General features: G+C 49.7%; 1 protein-coding gene across 1 annotated transcript; it reads left to right on the forward strand.

Annotated features, from left to right (window-relative positions):
- Positions 1 to 7244: 7244 nt before the first annotated feature.
- On the forward strand, positions 7245 to 14507 carry THEM5 (thioesterase superfamily member 5). The gene is made up of 6 exons (XM_024575577.4): positions 7245 to 7536; positions 8449 to 8650; positions 9738 to 9876; positions 13527 to 13637; positions 13888 to 14012; positions 14326 to 14507. Exons 1-6 carry the CDS (start codon positions 7414 to 7416, stop codon positions 14358 to 14360), a joined length of 735 nt encoding a protein of 244 aa, XP_024431345.2. The 5' UTR covers positions 7245 to 7413; the 3' UTR covers positions 14361 to 14507.
- The last annotated feature ends 1237 nt before the right edge of the window (positions 14508 to 15744 follow it).

Here is a 15744-nt window from a genome sequence, read left to right on the forward strand (position 1 = left end):
AACTAAGAAGTGACATAACAAATAACTGACTACATTGTGACCCTTTGAGGGAATAGTTGCACTTCAGAAGAGAAGCAAAACTTTAAACTATAATGAGTAATGCATGGCAATAACTCTCAGTATCACAATATGTAAACAAGTGTGTGTACATGTGTGAATGTATGTGCATGTGTTGTATCCATGTGGCTCAGTGTGAGTGAGCATGTATATGTGTGAATGTGTGTACCGGCGATGTGCTTCTACATGCATCTCCACCTGTGTATTTGTGCACATGTGTGTCCACATTTGTGTTTACCCCATGTGTGAGCACACCTGTGTGTACACTGTATACACATATATGAGTATGTATGCATGTGTGAGTGTATAAATGAGTGCACACAAAACCATGTGTGTGCTGTGTATATGCACATGTGTGTTTCTGAGTGTGTATGTCCACATCTGGGTGTGTGTGAGTGTGTCTGTGTGAGTGTGTGAATGCTTGTGCGTGCATATATGACTGTGTGTGGTCATGCATAGTATGTTTGTGAGTGCGTGCCTTGCACATGCCTGTGTGTGCACCCATGCACCTGTGTGTGCGTTTAAAGAGCCAGGTCACTGGAGCCGCAGCTGCCAGAGGTGGGGGCAGGGAGTAAAGCACTGTGGTTGGCCCTGGCTGGGTGACTAAGTTGGTTAGAGGGTGGCCCCAATATACCAAGGTTGCCGGTTCGATCCCTCATCAGGGCACATACAATAATCATCCATGCCACCACAACAAAAAACAAAAAATCAATGTCTGTCTCTCTCTAAAATCAATAGATTTTTTAAAAGAATTTTTAAAAAATAAAAGTTTATCTGAAAAAAAGCACCTGGACTATGGCTGGTGTGGCTCAGTGGGTTGAACGTCAGCCTGCCAACTGAAGGGTCTGGAGTTCAATTCCCAGTCAGGGTACATGTCTGGGTTGTGGGCCAAGTCCCCAGTAGGGGGCATGTGAAAGGCCACCAATCAATGTCTCTCTCTTTCTTTCTTTCTTCCTCCCTTCCCCTCTCTCTAAAAAATAAATAAAATCTTAAAAAAAAAACCACTGGGGTGCACAGTGCCCAGGAGCCAGGCTAGCTCAGACTAAGAGAGGACACCAGGGAGGGAGCAAGATTTTCTCTGCACCAGCAAACTCCACACCAGAGCAGCTATGGCATCATTCTTTTCTGAAAAGGCCACCAAGGCACAGTGACAATGCCATGTGCTCAGTGCCCAGCCATGGACAGGAGACCTCTCCCTCAAAGGAGACCACATCTCCCAATCTCCCCTCCCTGCTGAAAGCCAGGAGCCACAGCCTCAGGAAGGAAGGGCCCTCCCGATGGGTTCTTTCGCTGTCTTCATAGACAGAGCCCAAGGCAGAGCCCCAGAGCCAGCCATGCCTGAACAGCTCAGCTTCCAGGAAGGAATCCATGGTCAGGCTTTAATATGAAACTTTTTAAAAAGTTTTGTTTGTTTGTTTGTTTGTTTGTTTCTAGAACGAGGGGAAGGGATGGAGAAAGGGAGAGAAACATTGATCAGGAGAGAAACATCAATTGGTTGCCTCTCCAAACCTTAATTTTGCCAGGGCCCTCAAAGAATGGAATGCCAACGGTGCCCTGCATTCCACAGAGGTATGAAGATAGAGCCTACCAACCCCCAGGGAGGAAGAACCGGTTTTTCAGACACTAACATTTCTGGCCTGTGTTTGGGACTCTGGCAACTCTTGCGAAAGATGAGAAGAATTTGGAGAAGAAAAGTGCCCTCCCCCACACCACTAAGTGGAGGTCGGAGGACTGGCTGCGGAGATGGGAGGTGGAGAAGGGTGGCTACAGGGAGGTTAGCAAGGAAAATTGCCCCCCAAAGGAGAGGGCTCCTAGCTTGGGAGCTGGAGGTGGGAGAGCCCTGGATGGCTCCTCTGTGAGGGACAGGGTTCAGGCTCCTCCAGGAGCCACTTGGGAGCTGGATCACCTAAAGAGCATCTCCCTCCACCTGCTCCCAACACCAGGCTCTGCGCCGTCTGATTATCCTGCAGGGTGCCCCTGGCCTCCGACCTGGTTTAACAGTTATTGACACCCTCTATCAGAGTTTTCAGGAGAGAAGGGGGCTCAGGATATCATGGGGCAGGTGTTAGTCATTTAATATGCTTTTAAAAGGAATGTGACCTTACTTTGTACCCCCAGCTGGTAAAGCAGATGTGCTAGTGGCACCACGTGGCCTTCCCACCAGTTTGGAGAAGCCACCTCCTCAGTGATTGTCTGGGTTTGAGGAAAAGGGGATTTCAAACCTGGCTAGGCCTGTGGGCCCACCCTGAGTGTGCGCGTGCACACACACACAAACACACCCTTCAGGATTTGTCACTTTCTGAGCGTAGAGGTCCTGCCTCTGCTCTTAGGGGTTCACAAATAGGAACTCAGTTCCAGTTGTGGTAGGGGCTCTCCCATTTCTGGGGGCAGCTCAGGTTCCCCTCGTTCCTGGCACATTCTCTGTCCCTGTACGAACCCCTCCATCACTGCAGTAGTCACACTGGCGGTGGCACTCGAAGCCAGCACCTGCTATCAGCTCCCTGTTCCCTCCACACATGGTCCTCTGCCACAGCCCTGCCCTTCCAGGTGGGCACCCCACCAGTCCAGCCACACAGGGCCCCTTTGTGCAGGGTACTAAGCAACCACATTTTCTACCCCCATACTGTGCCCCAGGCTCGGTGAAGACAGCCTTTTCCCTATGTTGGCTATAGTCTGAAGCTCAGTTTCTGCCCTTCCCCAAGCATCCCCATTAATACTTCCCACCTTAGCAATCAAGACCCAAAACCTTAGAAACTAGATGAAGCAAAAACCCTGAGGCCGTGTACAGCAAACCGATTCACTGGCTTCAACATGTAAGAGTTATTTTCCTTTCCAAATGGCCCACCTCAGGTGTTGACGTTGTACATTGAATCTTAGGAAGGTCCCTCCCAATGTGAACCAGGAAAAGACAGCTGATCTGGGGCAGAGAGACTAGATCTGGGCACACAAGCAACAGACTTGGGAAGAGTAATGGGAGGAAAGGGAGCATGTGGCACAATCAGTAGCTTGCAGGACAAGATCCAGCTGGAGATGTTTGTTTTGGTTCATGCGATATTTTTTATAGAGCTGTTGCAACATCTAAAAGTTAGAAGGTTCACATAGAAGTCTGGATTTGGGCTGGCTCTTCTTGAAAAATTAGAGAAGCTGGCAGTAGGCCTGCCCTGCCTCATGGCAGCTCCTGAGTGAGGCTGAGCCAGGGCCGCCTGCTCTATGTACCTCCAGTTTTCCCCTCACTCTCTGTTGTGCACAGCTTCCCCCACCCAGCCTGACTCCTGACCCTTAGATCATAATATCAAGAAACTGAGTTTCCCTGAGGGCCGGGCCAGCTGGAACAGAGTCTAAAGCTCAGCCATGGACTGAGAGACAAATGAGCAGTCTGGGGGCCCTCCAACAATCACCCTGGGTGAGCCTACAGGGCCAGTCTTCAGTAGGGATTGAGTTCACAGAGGACTAAGTAGCAATAGCATCTAGGGAGGACCACCATGGAGGTTCCTTCTGGGTGGGGGCCACCCCGACAGAACCACCATGGAAGTGCAGCCCACCTCAGGGGAGCTCCACCACGTGTCCAGAACAATCTGGGAAGACTAACTGCTATAGCATAGTTGGCCTTGTGAGGAAAGGAAACTCCAAGGAAAGAAGTGGCATGACTTTAGATTTGGGAGCCCGATAAAAGGAAGAAAGGACTGGGACCAAGAAGTGGTCATTGAACCTACCAAGGCCTTGGTTACTCCTGTTGCTTCTCTCCATGCCAAGGAAGTTTCTAGTTCAGGGGTGTGCTAGAGCCAGTTCCTGTCAACTTGCAGGAGCCAATTGTGCACATCTCTTCCCAGCTTCACAGTGAGTGTCAGTGGCTCCATACTGGTAGCTTGAAGTCAGCCACTCTGGGAATATTTACACCACAGAAATTGGCAAATGCTACCAATTAGAACTTCCTCCCTGCAAAGAGTTGGTTGTTAACTATTTACCAGCACATCACTGCTGGTTCTCCTGTGCACCACCTGGCAGGTCAGATCCAGGATGTGCTTCTGGAGACGGAAAGAGAATCCCCCAGACTCAACATTGACCCATGAATCCCAAACTGGAAATGGACCAGGCAGGCAACAAGACTGGCCTCCTCTTTTCTAATTGCTTCCCCAGAGAGTCCAGGTCTGGGGAAATACTTTCTTTTCTCTGACCTGGTTTTGTTTGATCTCTTTGAGTTCACAGAAGGAGAAATGCTGGGGCCAAAGCTCATGTAATAGAAACCACTCAAGGCACTAGCCAAGCACATTCCCATCTTTCTGGGTAGCTGACCTCCCAGTCCATGTCTAGAAATGGCTCACTGTTGCAGGAAGAATCCACAAGATCTGTGAAACAGTGGGAAAAGAGTCAGAAAGGGGGGAGAGTGTTTTCTCCACAATTCTAATGTTTCTCTTCCACGATGGCCTTCACCGGCCTCTTCCACCCTTCTCCAGCTATGCTAATCAGGGCCTCATCCACGGTTTTGCCATCACCATCAGTGTTCTCTCAGATATTTTTTTTCTAATTACCTTCAATTGGCCATACTCTTGAACACATATGTCTGCTCTTCAGTACCACAGATCTGGCCAGACCTTCATTTCTTTTCCTTTCTCTCTCTTGGACTCTCTTCCCTCCCAGCTGGGAGATGATGGTTGATCATCTCAACCACTAGTCAACTCCTTCAGCTCCCCTGTATTTCCCTAGACCAGACCATCCAGCCAAACCTTGGTAATTGTCAACTCAAGGAAAATAAGAGTTACACAAGAAAGGAAATAGAACTATAATATGTGCTAAGGCCCAGAGCAAAATTTACATAACTCATAATGATGTAAATATTTGAAAGTTGATTTAACCAAAAATTGCGAAACAACTAAAGTGGGAGGGTATCTATAAGAAAAATTCTGTGTTTCTCCTTCACTCTCCATGCAACACTTCTGACACCAGATGTGGGGCTTATTCCCCCCATGGCAAGTAATTCTCTGTGATTCCGGCTGGATGAATGTCCCACATTTTAATTGTGACACTAACCAGAGTAAGTGCAGACCCCACAGGTTAAGAGCTCAGTCCCATGACACTGCCCCTCATTTCAGATGCCAACTAAGAGTAGTAGGTCCCCGGGTTACCCACAACTTCTGGCTGACTTGGCTACAAATTGGAGGTTCCCACCATCCCCCTCCTTGGATTCAATCACTTGCTAGAACAGCTCACAGAACTCAGGGAAACACTTACATAGGTTTACCAGTTTATTACATAATAAAGGTTACAATAAAGGATACACATGGACATCCAGATGGAGAGGTACCTAGACCATGGTGTGGGAGGGTCCCAGCACAGGTGCTTCTGTCTCCGAGGAGCTGAGGTTTGCCAACCTAGAAGCTCTACAAACCCCATACTTTTTGGATTTTGTGGAGGCTTCATCACAGAGGCATGATCAATTATCAACTCAATATACAGCCCCTCTCCCCTCCCTGCAGGATGGAAGTGCAACTAAAAATTCCAAGTTTCTGATCATGGCTTGGTCCTTCTGGTGATCAGCTACATTCAGGAGCCCACCCAGAGTCCTCTCATTAGAACAAAAGATGATCCTACCACCCACGGAATTCTAAGTGATCTAGGGGTTCTGTGCCAGGAACACAGGGCAAAGACCAATATATTTTCTATTATTTCCCAGAAGGTGTTACTCCTCTAGTCAGGCGACAAGAGATGGAGATCCCACTGGGATGTACAATCTGCAAAGACGGTCTGGCCATTAAAGGGTGATAACCCAGCTCCCACATGGCTCTGAGGCATGAAGTAAGAATTTCCTTTCCCAGGTACAACTGCTGACTCTTGGGAGAATAGCCCTTGCATCCATCCTGGGCAACCTTTCTGAGATCAGCTCCCAGTCTCTGAGGGCCCTGTGGAGATTTTACTCTCCTTTTCCTCAGACTCCTCTTGTCTCCTCCTCAAGTCTCACCTTCCACATCAAGAATCACACACAGAAGCAGGCAGAGGGAATGAAGAAATACCCAGTACCCTGGGGGCCCCGGGGCAAGCCAGAGGGCACAGAGCGTCAGCTCCAGCTAGCTGCTGCTGCTGCACAGGAATGAAGAAGCACCCTTGCCGGATCTTTGCACTTATCTGGAGATACTTGACCTTCTGCTTTGTATGAAACTCTCTGTTTTAAGTGTTGACAACTAATTCACATATTTTTGGTTGGACCCAGAACCTGGATAGATCAAAAAACTGGTTCCTCCAGTCCTTGAGGAAGTCTCATTCAAAGCTTCATAAGAGATGAGGAAAATATTTGTATTTTGGTCTTCTAAGGCAGCCAAATCCAGAAGGTGAGACAAAACTCTTAAATTTCCATGTTAAATCAGTTTGCTCTTTCAGAACCTGCCAAAATGTCATCACCATTATTATTCTTATAATTCTACATTTGTACAATTCTGACCTTTAGAATATGCTTTATTCTAGTGAACTAGAAACTGGGACTTTTACTTGAAAACGGGCAGTTTTAACTCAAAAGAAGAAACACCACCAGAAGAAAAAAAGTCCACAACCTTGCAAATGCTGGCTGAGCACTGCCCACCCCCACCCCAAATCAAACCTACCTCTTTTCCAGGCTTAGCAGTGACAAAGTTTTCCCTGCCCCCTATCTCTGTGCCCCCCTCACTCTCAGCACTTTCTGCTGCCATCATTCCCTCCCTGGAGTTCCCAAAGCACCAGAGTGCCCTTGCTAAGCTGCTTCCTCCCACATGATTTTCTGTCCTCCCCTCCAAGTCCTTCCCCTTCCTGTCTATCCCTGCTGGGGACCAGCAGGTAGGGGATTCCGCATGCTAATCCTTGCCTGGCTTAGGGCTCTGTGTTGGTTTTTTGAGTCCCAGAATGGTAACAAAGATTTCAGAGCACACACCAACATACACAGACACACTGCCAACACCCTATAATCAAGAGACAGCCTTCCTTTATCTTTGCGGGAATTCTTTTGGGTTCTCCCCCCCAGAACTCCAGGGAAGCCCCCCAAGCCTCCATGTACCCTATACTATTTCTCTATGCTTTTTTTTTTTTTTTTTTTTGGCTTCTTTAACAAATACTTCTTTCTGGACTCAAGCCCTGCTATGCATTCACGCCCTAGCAGCATCTGCCCCTCCCCAAACCCTGGGTGGGGCTAAGGCCCCAAGCACCTATGGGTGTTTCTCAAACCAACCTGGACTTGTCTGACTTCCTGCAGTGGAAGGTTGCTGATGAAAGCTTTGCGACAGAAAGGAGAGGCCTGGCTGACAGCAGGCTGCGCAGCCCCAAGGTGCAGCTGAAAAGTGCTGCTTCCTCAGGAGTTGGCCAGCAGCCCTGCTGCCTGGACCCCAGTGCTCAGCCATGATAAGAAGAGGCCTCCAAGGGGCAGCAAGACTCAGGCACCACAGAGCCCTTCCCGGTGCCCCTGGCATCCTGCCCAGTCTCAACCTTGCCTCAGCATTTGGATCCTCCATGGATTCCCTGGTGAGTTCCTAGCTGGGGCAATGGACAGCCCTTCTCCTGGGGGCCTAGGGCATAAGGAGCACCCCAAACCTCCTCTTCCTAGATTATGGCCAGGGCAGATGGACAGGTGTTGGGGAGCTATTTGATTTGGCAAAGGGAAGATGCTCTTGGGATACCAAGTAGCCTAGATCAAAAACTAAGACCACCAGGACACTGTCGTCCTGGCCTGAATGGTGTGTGGCCACCCAGCCAATCACTCTCTTCCTGTTGCAGCTGAGCTGGGGCATGCCCAGTGGGAGGACCCTGTGTGTGATGTTGGCCAGCCCCTGCACACGGCTTACTGCGCACGGCTGTGATTGCTGCATAAGCATGTGACGCCATAGGGGACCCCTCATCCCACAGGTTGTGTCACGCCTCTCCGCCTCTCCCAGCACTCAAAACCCATTTCAAAGGAGCTACCCTGCTGGGGCAGGCTCACAGCTATGGACAAGCGGGAGTAGTCCCTGAGGTGAGAGGTGGTAACCATGGTCCTCACCAACTGTGGTCAGCCCCTAGGGGAGACAGTCTCTCAGAAAGGGCTCTAGTCTGACCATCAGCTCTCATACTCACAAGCTTGGCAACCTTAACCATATTTCCTCAGCTTCCCCATCTCTACAGTGGAGTTCATCCTGGCGATTCACAGCCTCAAAGAACAGCTCACAGGATTTAAAACAGGATAATTGTCATGCCCAAACCACAAGCAACATGCCCCTAATTGTCAGACCCAATTCCTTTTCTCCTCTTACTTTGCACTTTAGGGTCTCCTAGCCCAGTCACCCAAACCCCCTGCAAGGAAGATGGGCATTTCCCTCAGGTCAACACTGGTGGAAGGGATTAAGGAAGCCACGAATGCAGGAGCACACTAGTCTAATCTCCCTGATTTTTCTCACTCAGGTCTCAAGATTCTGCCCAGAGAAGACAGATTTAAAGGATTATGCCCTTCCCAATGCCAGCTGGTGTCCAGACATGCTGAGCCTGTACCAGGAATTTCTGGAGAAGACTAAGGCTGATGGCTGGATCAAACTGCCTTCCTTCAAGTCCAACAGAGATCACATCCAGGGGCTCAAGCTCCCATTCGGGTTTGCAGTCAACTCGGGTAAGAACTGGCCTGTGTTCATCAGCACAGCTGTCCCAGCCCACCGGAGTCAAGTCAGCCAACACCTTCCCCTGTGTTCAAAGACGCTGGGGAAGGACACTCACAGGCTCCCGACTCTCAGCTAGAAGTTTGTTTTGCTAACTCCACCCCTGGTGCTGCAGGCCAAGGCAGGGAACGAATGCATCCTCTGGTTGTCTGGGCCCCCTCCTCCCATCTGAAAAGAGCTCACCCTAGAGGCCGCTCGGGAGAACTGCCATCTCAGCCCTCCACCCTTCGGCCTCATCCCAAATCCTCCTCCCCCAACCTAAAAGGCTTTAGGGCCCCCTACCCACTGCAGACCTGGCCCACCATCCATGCTCTGTTAGGCCCAGACCCGCTCTCCTGAAACACCCACCCACCAGACTGACAGAGCTTTCCACCTCCATCTTTCTGCTTGTACACGCGCATTGCCTGGGTGCGAGCGAGCGTGTGGCCATGTTTTCTTGTCTCTCATTCATGTGCATGTTTTTCCTGCCCAGTGATGAGTGGGTGGTACGGTACGCAGACTACCCTTGGGTTTATGGCACAAACAAGGCAAGGGCACCAAAATAATTTTTAAAAGAAGTTGGTACCCATCCAAAAAGAATATAGTTGTAGTTGTCTTGGCGGGGTGGGGGGGGGGGGGAGAATATCAGAATTTTGGTGAACTTTCCCACACTTATTTTACTGTTTAGTATTGTCATTATTTTGAATGACTTATACATGAATTACATGAGTTGCGTTTTTTAATTTTCAGTGTATAGAGTCCGTTAAAGTCTTGACCTGACCCTGACCCTGACCCTATGCCCACCCTTAGTCAGGGAACTTCCTGAATGGTTCTCCCTCCAGACCAAGGGCTCCCTGGGGACATGGCTGTGCCTCTGGTCTCTGATGGAAGACTCCTGGGTGTGAAGCCTGGGTGTCCTCTGGTTCTCTCCTTTGCCTGACCCTGTGCCTGACTCAGGCCTTGACCCCATGGTGCTGAATGACTGGCACTCCATCCTGTGCCAGCCCCTTGCCCTTGTGCGCACTCCATTCTCCAGCTGCTCTAATGCCCATCTCTCCCCAGACAAAAATGACTGGCGCATCTTCACCAGGTGCATCCCAGTGGAAGGACAAGGCTACGAGTATGTCATCTTTTTTCACCCATCCAAGAAGAAGTCGGTCTGTCTTTTCCAACCAGGCCCCTACTTGGAGGGGCCCCCCGGGTAAGACTACAGACAAGGCTGAGGTGGAATCCTTGGCTGCTTCCGGGGCTTGGCTCAGCAGGTGGATCAGGCCCTGCAACTGGACCTCTCCCTAAGGAGCTGGGTGGGGTTGCACTAGACCGCAAGGACATTTGGGTCATTTAGTCCAGTCCCATTGTGCAGTTAAGGGAGAGCCTCCTTATCTCCCTCCCAGGTGCAGGAATTCCTCCCGAGTGCAAGACTTTTCCAATAAGAAGGGGTTTGACAAACCACCACCCCTTTGAGAAGGATGTGGTGGACTTGGAAGAGGACAAGATCTGGAGTAAGGAGCCAGGCCTCCAGTCCTGTTCTGCCACTGCTGGCCTTGGAACCCCAAGCAAGCAATTTAACCTCTGGCTTTCAGTCTTCTTACCTAAAACCTGGGGCAATAATATCTACCTACCAGAGTGGCTGATAGGTATAATATCATGGGCTATGTGCTCATCAACCATAAAGCACAAAATAGCTATCACACACCATCTATCCCCACTTCGTGTTTTACCCACGGGCAAACTGATGCACACAGAGGTAAGGTAACTTAACTTGCCAAGGTAGCACAATGCAATCAAGGTCAGATTCAGGACTCTAGTCCAGGAAGTGGGGCTCCAAGTCCATTGCTCTCTCCACTGTACTCTGCTGCCTCCAAACTTGGAAGGGAGCCAGGAAAGACCTCACTCTGGACATAAATACATCCACAAGGAATATCAGGGTGGCTTTGGCTGGGTGGCTCGGTTGGAGCATTGCTCCATACACCAAAAGTTTCCGGTTCAATTCTTGGTCAGGGCACATACCTAGATTGTGGGTTCAATCCTTGGTCAGGGTACGTACAGGAGGCAATGGATCAATGTTTCTCTCTCACATCGATGTTCCTTCCTCACATCGATGTTTCTCTCTCTCTCTCTCTCTCTCTCAAGTCAATAAACATATTCTCAGGAAAGGATTTAAAAAAAAATCATTTTAAATCAGGCTGTCCATAAGCCTCTTGCCTAAGGCTAGTGAACCACCCAGTTCATAATTTTCTACCTTCTTCATCCCAGTTCCTGCTTTGGACAGTCACTGAAGGTTGTTGGGAGTGCTGGAGTTCCTGCAAGGGAGAGAGAAAGGAGAGATAAGAAGCTTCAGGGTCCCAAGGCCTGAGAAGGACCCAATTGTAGTTGGAAAGAATTCAGAGAATTTAGTGGATGTCAGCCCTCCACACGCGGTGGGTTCAGACTGCAGCCCTTGGCACCTTCCATGGAGACACTGATTCCCACACTAGTGCATGCAGACCCCAGAGGACAAGGCCGGAGCCCTGTCCAGGTCAGGGACCCCTCCCTTCTGAAGAGGAAAACCTCAAGGAGGAGGGGATGGGGATGACATGTAGCTGGCTGTTATTAGAGGACCATCCCATACTGAGGTCAGTGTACTGCGGGGATCCAGAGAAGAGATTACTACTGAATTAGAAAACCCAGTTCAGTCTACCCCCTGTACAGGGAAAAATACAGTTCTTACGTCTTTCTCTCCCCTGTGTCTCCTGTGCTACTCACACAGAACGTTCCACTTCTGGCCACCAAATGTGTGGAGGTTTCTCCCCACACCAAGCAATACTCTGGGACACCAGCGAAGTACCCCACAATTTATCTCAATTCCAACACCGTCTACCTGGATAGAGTGTCAGATCCCACAGGTTAAGGACTCAGTCCCACAGGACTGCCCCCCTTCAGACGCCAATGGCAAGTAGTAGGTCCCCAAGTTACTCATAACTTCTGATTTGGCTACAGATCTGAAGTTCCCACAATCCCTTCCTAGGGTTTGATTAATTTGCTAGAGTGACTCAGAGAACTCAGGGAAATATGTTTACCAGTTTATTAAAGGATTTGATAAAGGATACAGGTGAATATCCAGATGAAGAGATGTGTGGGGTAAGGCTTGGGAGGGTCCTGAGCACAGGAGCTTCTGTTTTTGTGGAATTGGGGTGAATCACCCTCCCAGTGTGAATGTGTTTGCCAACCTGGAGGCCTCTGAACTCCATACTTTTGGATTCTATGGAAGCTTCCTCATGTAGGCATGATTGACCATGAACTCCATTTCCAATCCTTCTCCCTTCTCAAGAGAATGGGGGGTGGGGGAAGGGGGCAGGGCAGAAAATTCCAAGCTTCTAATCATGCTTGATCTTTCTGGTGACCTGCCGCATCTAGGAGCCATCTGTCTAACAAAAGATTCCTATCCACCTGGAAATTACAAGGGTTTCAGGAATTCTGTGCCAGGAACTAGGGGCAGAGACCGATCTATAAGTTTTCTATTGTCTCACAAGTACCCATCCAGCCCCTGGCAAGGAGAGGTAGGTTGCTGGCTGGCCAAGAGCCATCCTGCAGAATCGAGGTACTTGCCAGTGGTCCCGGCCTGGCCAGTGAGGACAGGGAGGGGAGAGTGGCAGGTTTATGCTCTTTGGCACCAATTCCTATCTCCCTCTTTCAAGCAGTGTGGGGAGGGAAGTGACCAGAAGTGTATATGAGGCTTTGAAAACATTACCTCAACTAATCTGATAAGAATTTTTTTTTTTTCACAATTCATACTGGAAAACTAGGGCTCAGAAAGGTTTAGCAACTTGCTCCAGATCAAACAGGAGTCACACCAGATGGGTGTGGTTCCATGGTGAGCCTGCTGGTGGGAGGAGCAGATGGTAACCCACGTGGTACAGCCAGGATGCGCCCAGGTCCATGGAAAATTGGAACTCTGCTTTTAAATGTCAGAAACTTGAATCTGTTTTGTGTTATCTGCATTGTAGAGCCAGGTGCCTTTCTATTTTCCCCAACTTAACCAACAATGAAGTAGCATTGGCATAAAGGTCAGTTTACAGAGAGAGAATGAGAGTTTTCTGCACTTCAAATAATGAGACGCTGGCCGCACCCTGTGAAGGGGATCCTGGGCTTTCCCAGGCAGTGCTGCTCAGGAGTCCACTTTATCAGCAATTTATGTCATAAATTTGGGTCATAAGTTAGGTTTCACAGTTACCTGTCTTGAAAATGTGGGCTCAGGCCCTGGCCAGTGTGGCTCAGCTGGTTTGGCATCATCCTGCCAAGCAAAAGGTCGCCAGTCCGATTTGGGGGCGCATAAGAGAGGCAACTGATCGGATTGATGTTTTGATGTTTCTCCCCCACATGGATGTTTCTCTACCTCTACTTCTCCCTCCCTTCCCTTGTCTCTAAAAAAATAAACAAACAAATAATTTTTTTTTTAATTGTGGGCTCAGCACTGGCTATAGTGACTCGTAAGGCGGAGCTGGCCTGTTCATCAGAGACTAAGCCAAACAAGTCTGGGGTTTTCCATCCCCTCTGTGAATACACCCCTCAAATTCTGGCAATTGCTGCCAGCAATTAGGTGACGAATCAGAAAAATTTTTTCCTATTAACTCTTATCAGGAAAAAAAACCCTCTTTTGCTGGTGAAATAAAATAATTGTACCAGTGGTTGCTAACACATGCTGAAGAAACAGTTGATTTTGACTGATTTGATTAGATGGGGTCCAGCTCCATTACCTTTCTTTTCCTAAGAAAGGTAGAGGCAGGGTGGTTCTGCCTCAGGGTGGGGAAGGCCCATGAAACCAGTCCACCCAGCACTGCAGCCTGGCCTTGCTCCCCGCCCCCACCCCAGGTTTGCCCACGGCGGGTCCCTGGCAGCCATGATGGACGAGACCTTTTCTAAAACTGCCTACCTGGCTGGAGAGGGGCTATTCACACTAAACCTCAACATCAGGTTCAAAAAGTAAGTACAGATCCTCACGGTGTTGGCCAAGGTCATGGTCCTTTTAATCATGGGGGGTGGCTGTCCTTGATAGTTGGGGTACAGGAACCCCGCCTGTCTCTCACCTTCCCCAGTTCTGGGAGCTGGCAGATGGGCCCTGAGCCCAGAGCCACTTAAGTCCTTGAGGCAGGGTGGGATGAAGAGAATGATGGGGGATGACAGGGGTGAAGGGGTTCGTGTGAAGGCTAGGCTAAGACTCCTCCTCTCCCAGCTTGATCCCCTTGGGCTCTCTGGCTGTACTAAACATCGACGTGGAAAAGATTGAGGACCAGAAGCTTTACATGTCCTGCATCACCCAGAGCAGAGACCAGAAGATGATCTATGCCAAGTCCTCAGGTAAAGAGGTCCTTCAGCCCCAGGCCCTGTCCTGCCACCACCAGCCCCAGAACAAATGGAAGAAAGAATACTAAGGATCCAGTCCCAAGCTGGGGTCCTGCTTTTCAACCTGGGATTGGGCACCTGCTGTAGACAGGGTGAAGTGAGGGAAAGATCAACTAGGATTTTTTTTTTCCTTTGTGTGATTGCCCAGCTTGTACCACAGGACAGGATCTAGGTGCTGGGTGGCTGAATGCAAATGCTCAGGGCACCCCGCCAAGCTCCTGCCATCTCTGCCCTCATTCCTGCCACCCAGTTCGCCCTTCTCTTGCAGGTGTTTTCCTTCGGCTGCAGCTGGAACAGGAGTAACAGTCACTCTGCCTTCAGGAGAGCCTACCTCTGACTGTCTTACCTGCCTGGGACCCACTGCAGGGCTGGGAGGGCTCCCCAGGGAAGCCACTGATGAGGTGAGGGAGGGGGCATGTTCCTCTGAGCAAATAAAGTCTCACAGCCCCACTCTCAGCCCAAAACCCTTCTGTAGTTGGAAGTCAAAGTCCTTCCAGGGCCTCCCACACACCCACCTTCTCAGTCAGCACCAACGGAAGAGATTCACTGAGCCCCTGCCAGGCACGGGCGTTAAGTGAGGCACTGAGCACACAGCAATGAAAAGAGAGGACCCTGGCCTTGAGGTGCACAACCGTGGGCTCCATCAGTTCTCCCCTCCACCTTGGCTCCTGTCATGGGTGCAGTGTAGACACAAGGGACAGACAGTCAGTTTTACTCTATGAAAGTGATCAAAAAGGCTTTCTAGAGGAAGCTGTTCTTAAACCAAGTCTCAAAAGTTAAGTGGTGTTCTCTGGGCAGGCAGGGGACGGAGGATACTCCAGGAAGAGGGAAGAGTAAGAGCGAAGGCACAGAAGAGTGAAAGAGCACAGTGACCTTGGAAAACGGCAAGGGGTGGCATGGGGCAGGAATTTACGGAAGGAGATGCGGGCAGGGACAGAGGCAGGCCACGGAAGGCTCATAAACCCTGCCATGGTGGTTGAACTTTGTCTTGTAGGCAACAGGGAGCCTTAACTGGGTTTAGGCTAGAGAATGACAGAAAGTTTTGTTTTTGTTTTTTTAGAAAGATGATCCTGGTGGCAGTAGGAGGTCAGTGAGACTGAGGGTGGGGGCTCTTGTTAGGAGAACCTTGCAGGGCTCCAAACTAGAGAGAGTAAGGGCCTGATGGGGGTCAGAGCCATGAGATGAAAGAAATGGGAAATGTTACAGACACAGAGTGCAGGACTTGCCACGACGGTGGATCTGTGAAGGGGAGCCTTCAAGGGTGACTCCAACTTTCTGGCTTGGTGGTTCTAGGTGGCATGATTGGGAGTATAAAGGAGCAGGTTTGAGGTGGGCAGAGATAAGTTCAGTTTCACATGCATTGAGCTTGAAGTGTCCGTGGAACTTTCATCGCATGGCGAGCACCAGCAGGCACCTGGATATGGTGATTTGGCGCTCAACATTGATGACCGATTTCATTTGTAACTCATCAATATAAAAGCTGACATGGAACTCTTGGGAGTGGATTATGCAGAGTGAAAGTGAGGAAGAGGAGAGGGGAATCATAGTGAGGGGAGGAGAGAGAAAGGAAGGACAGGAAAAGGGGTTAGAAAGTTGGGGCAGAGGATGAAAGACCTGCTAAGGAGGCTGAAACAGAACAGGAGTGACAGTCCTTACAAGGGTGAGGTCAGCTGCATCAAAGGCTAAG

This window comes from Desmodus rotundus, chromosome 12 (assembly GCF_022682495.2).
Source record: "Desmodus rotundus isolate HL8 chromosome 12, HLdesRot8A.1, whole genome shotgun sequence".
Lineage (NCBI taxonomy): Eukaryota > Metazoa > Chordata > Mammalia > Chiroptera > Phyllostomidae > Desmodus > Desmodus rotundus.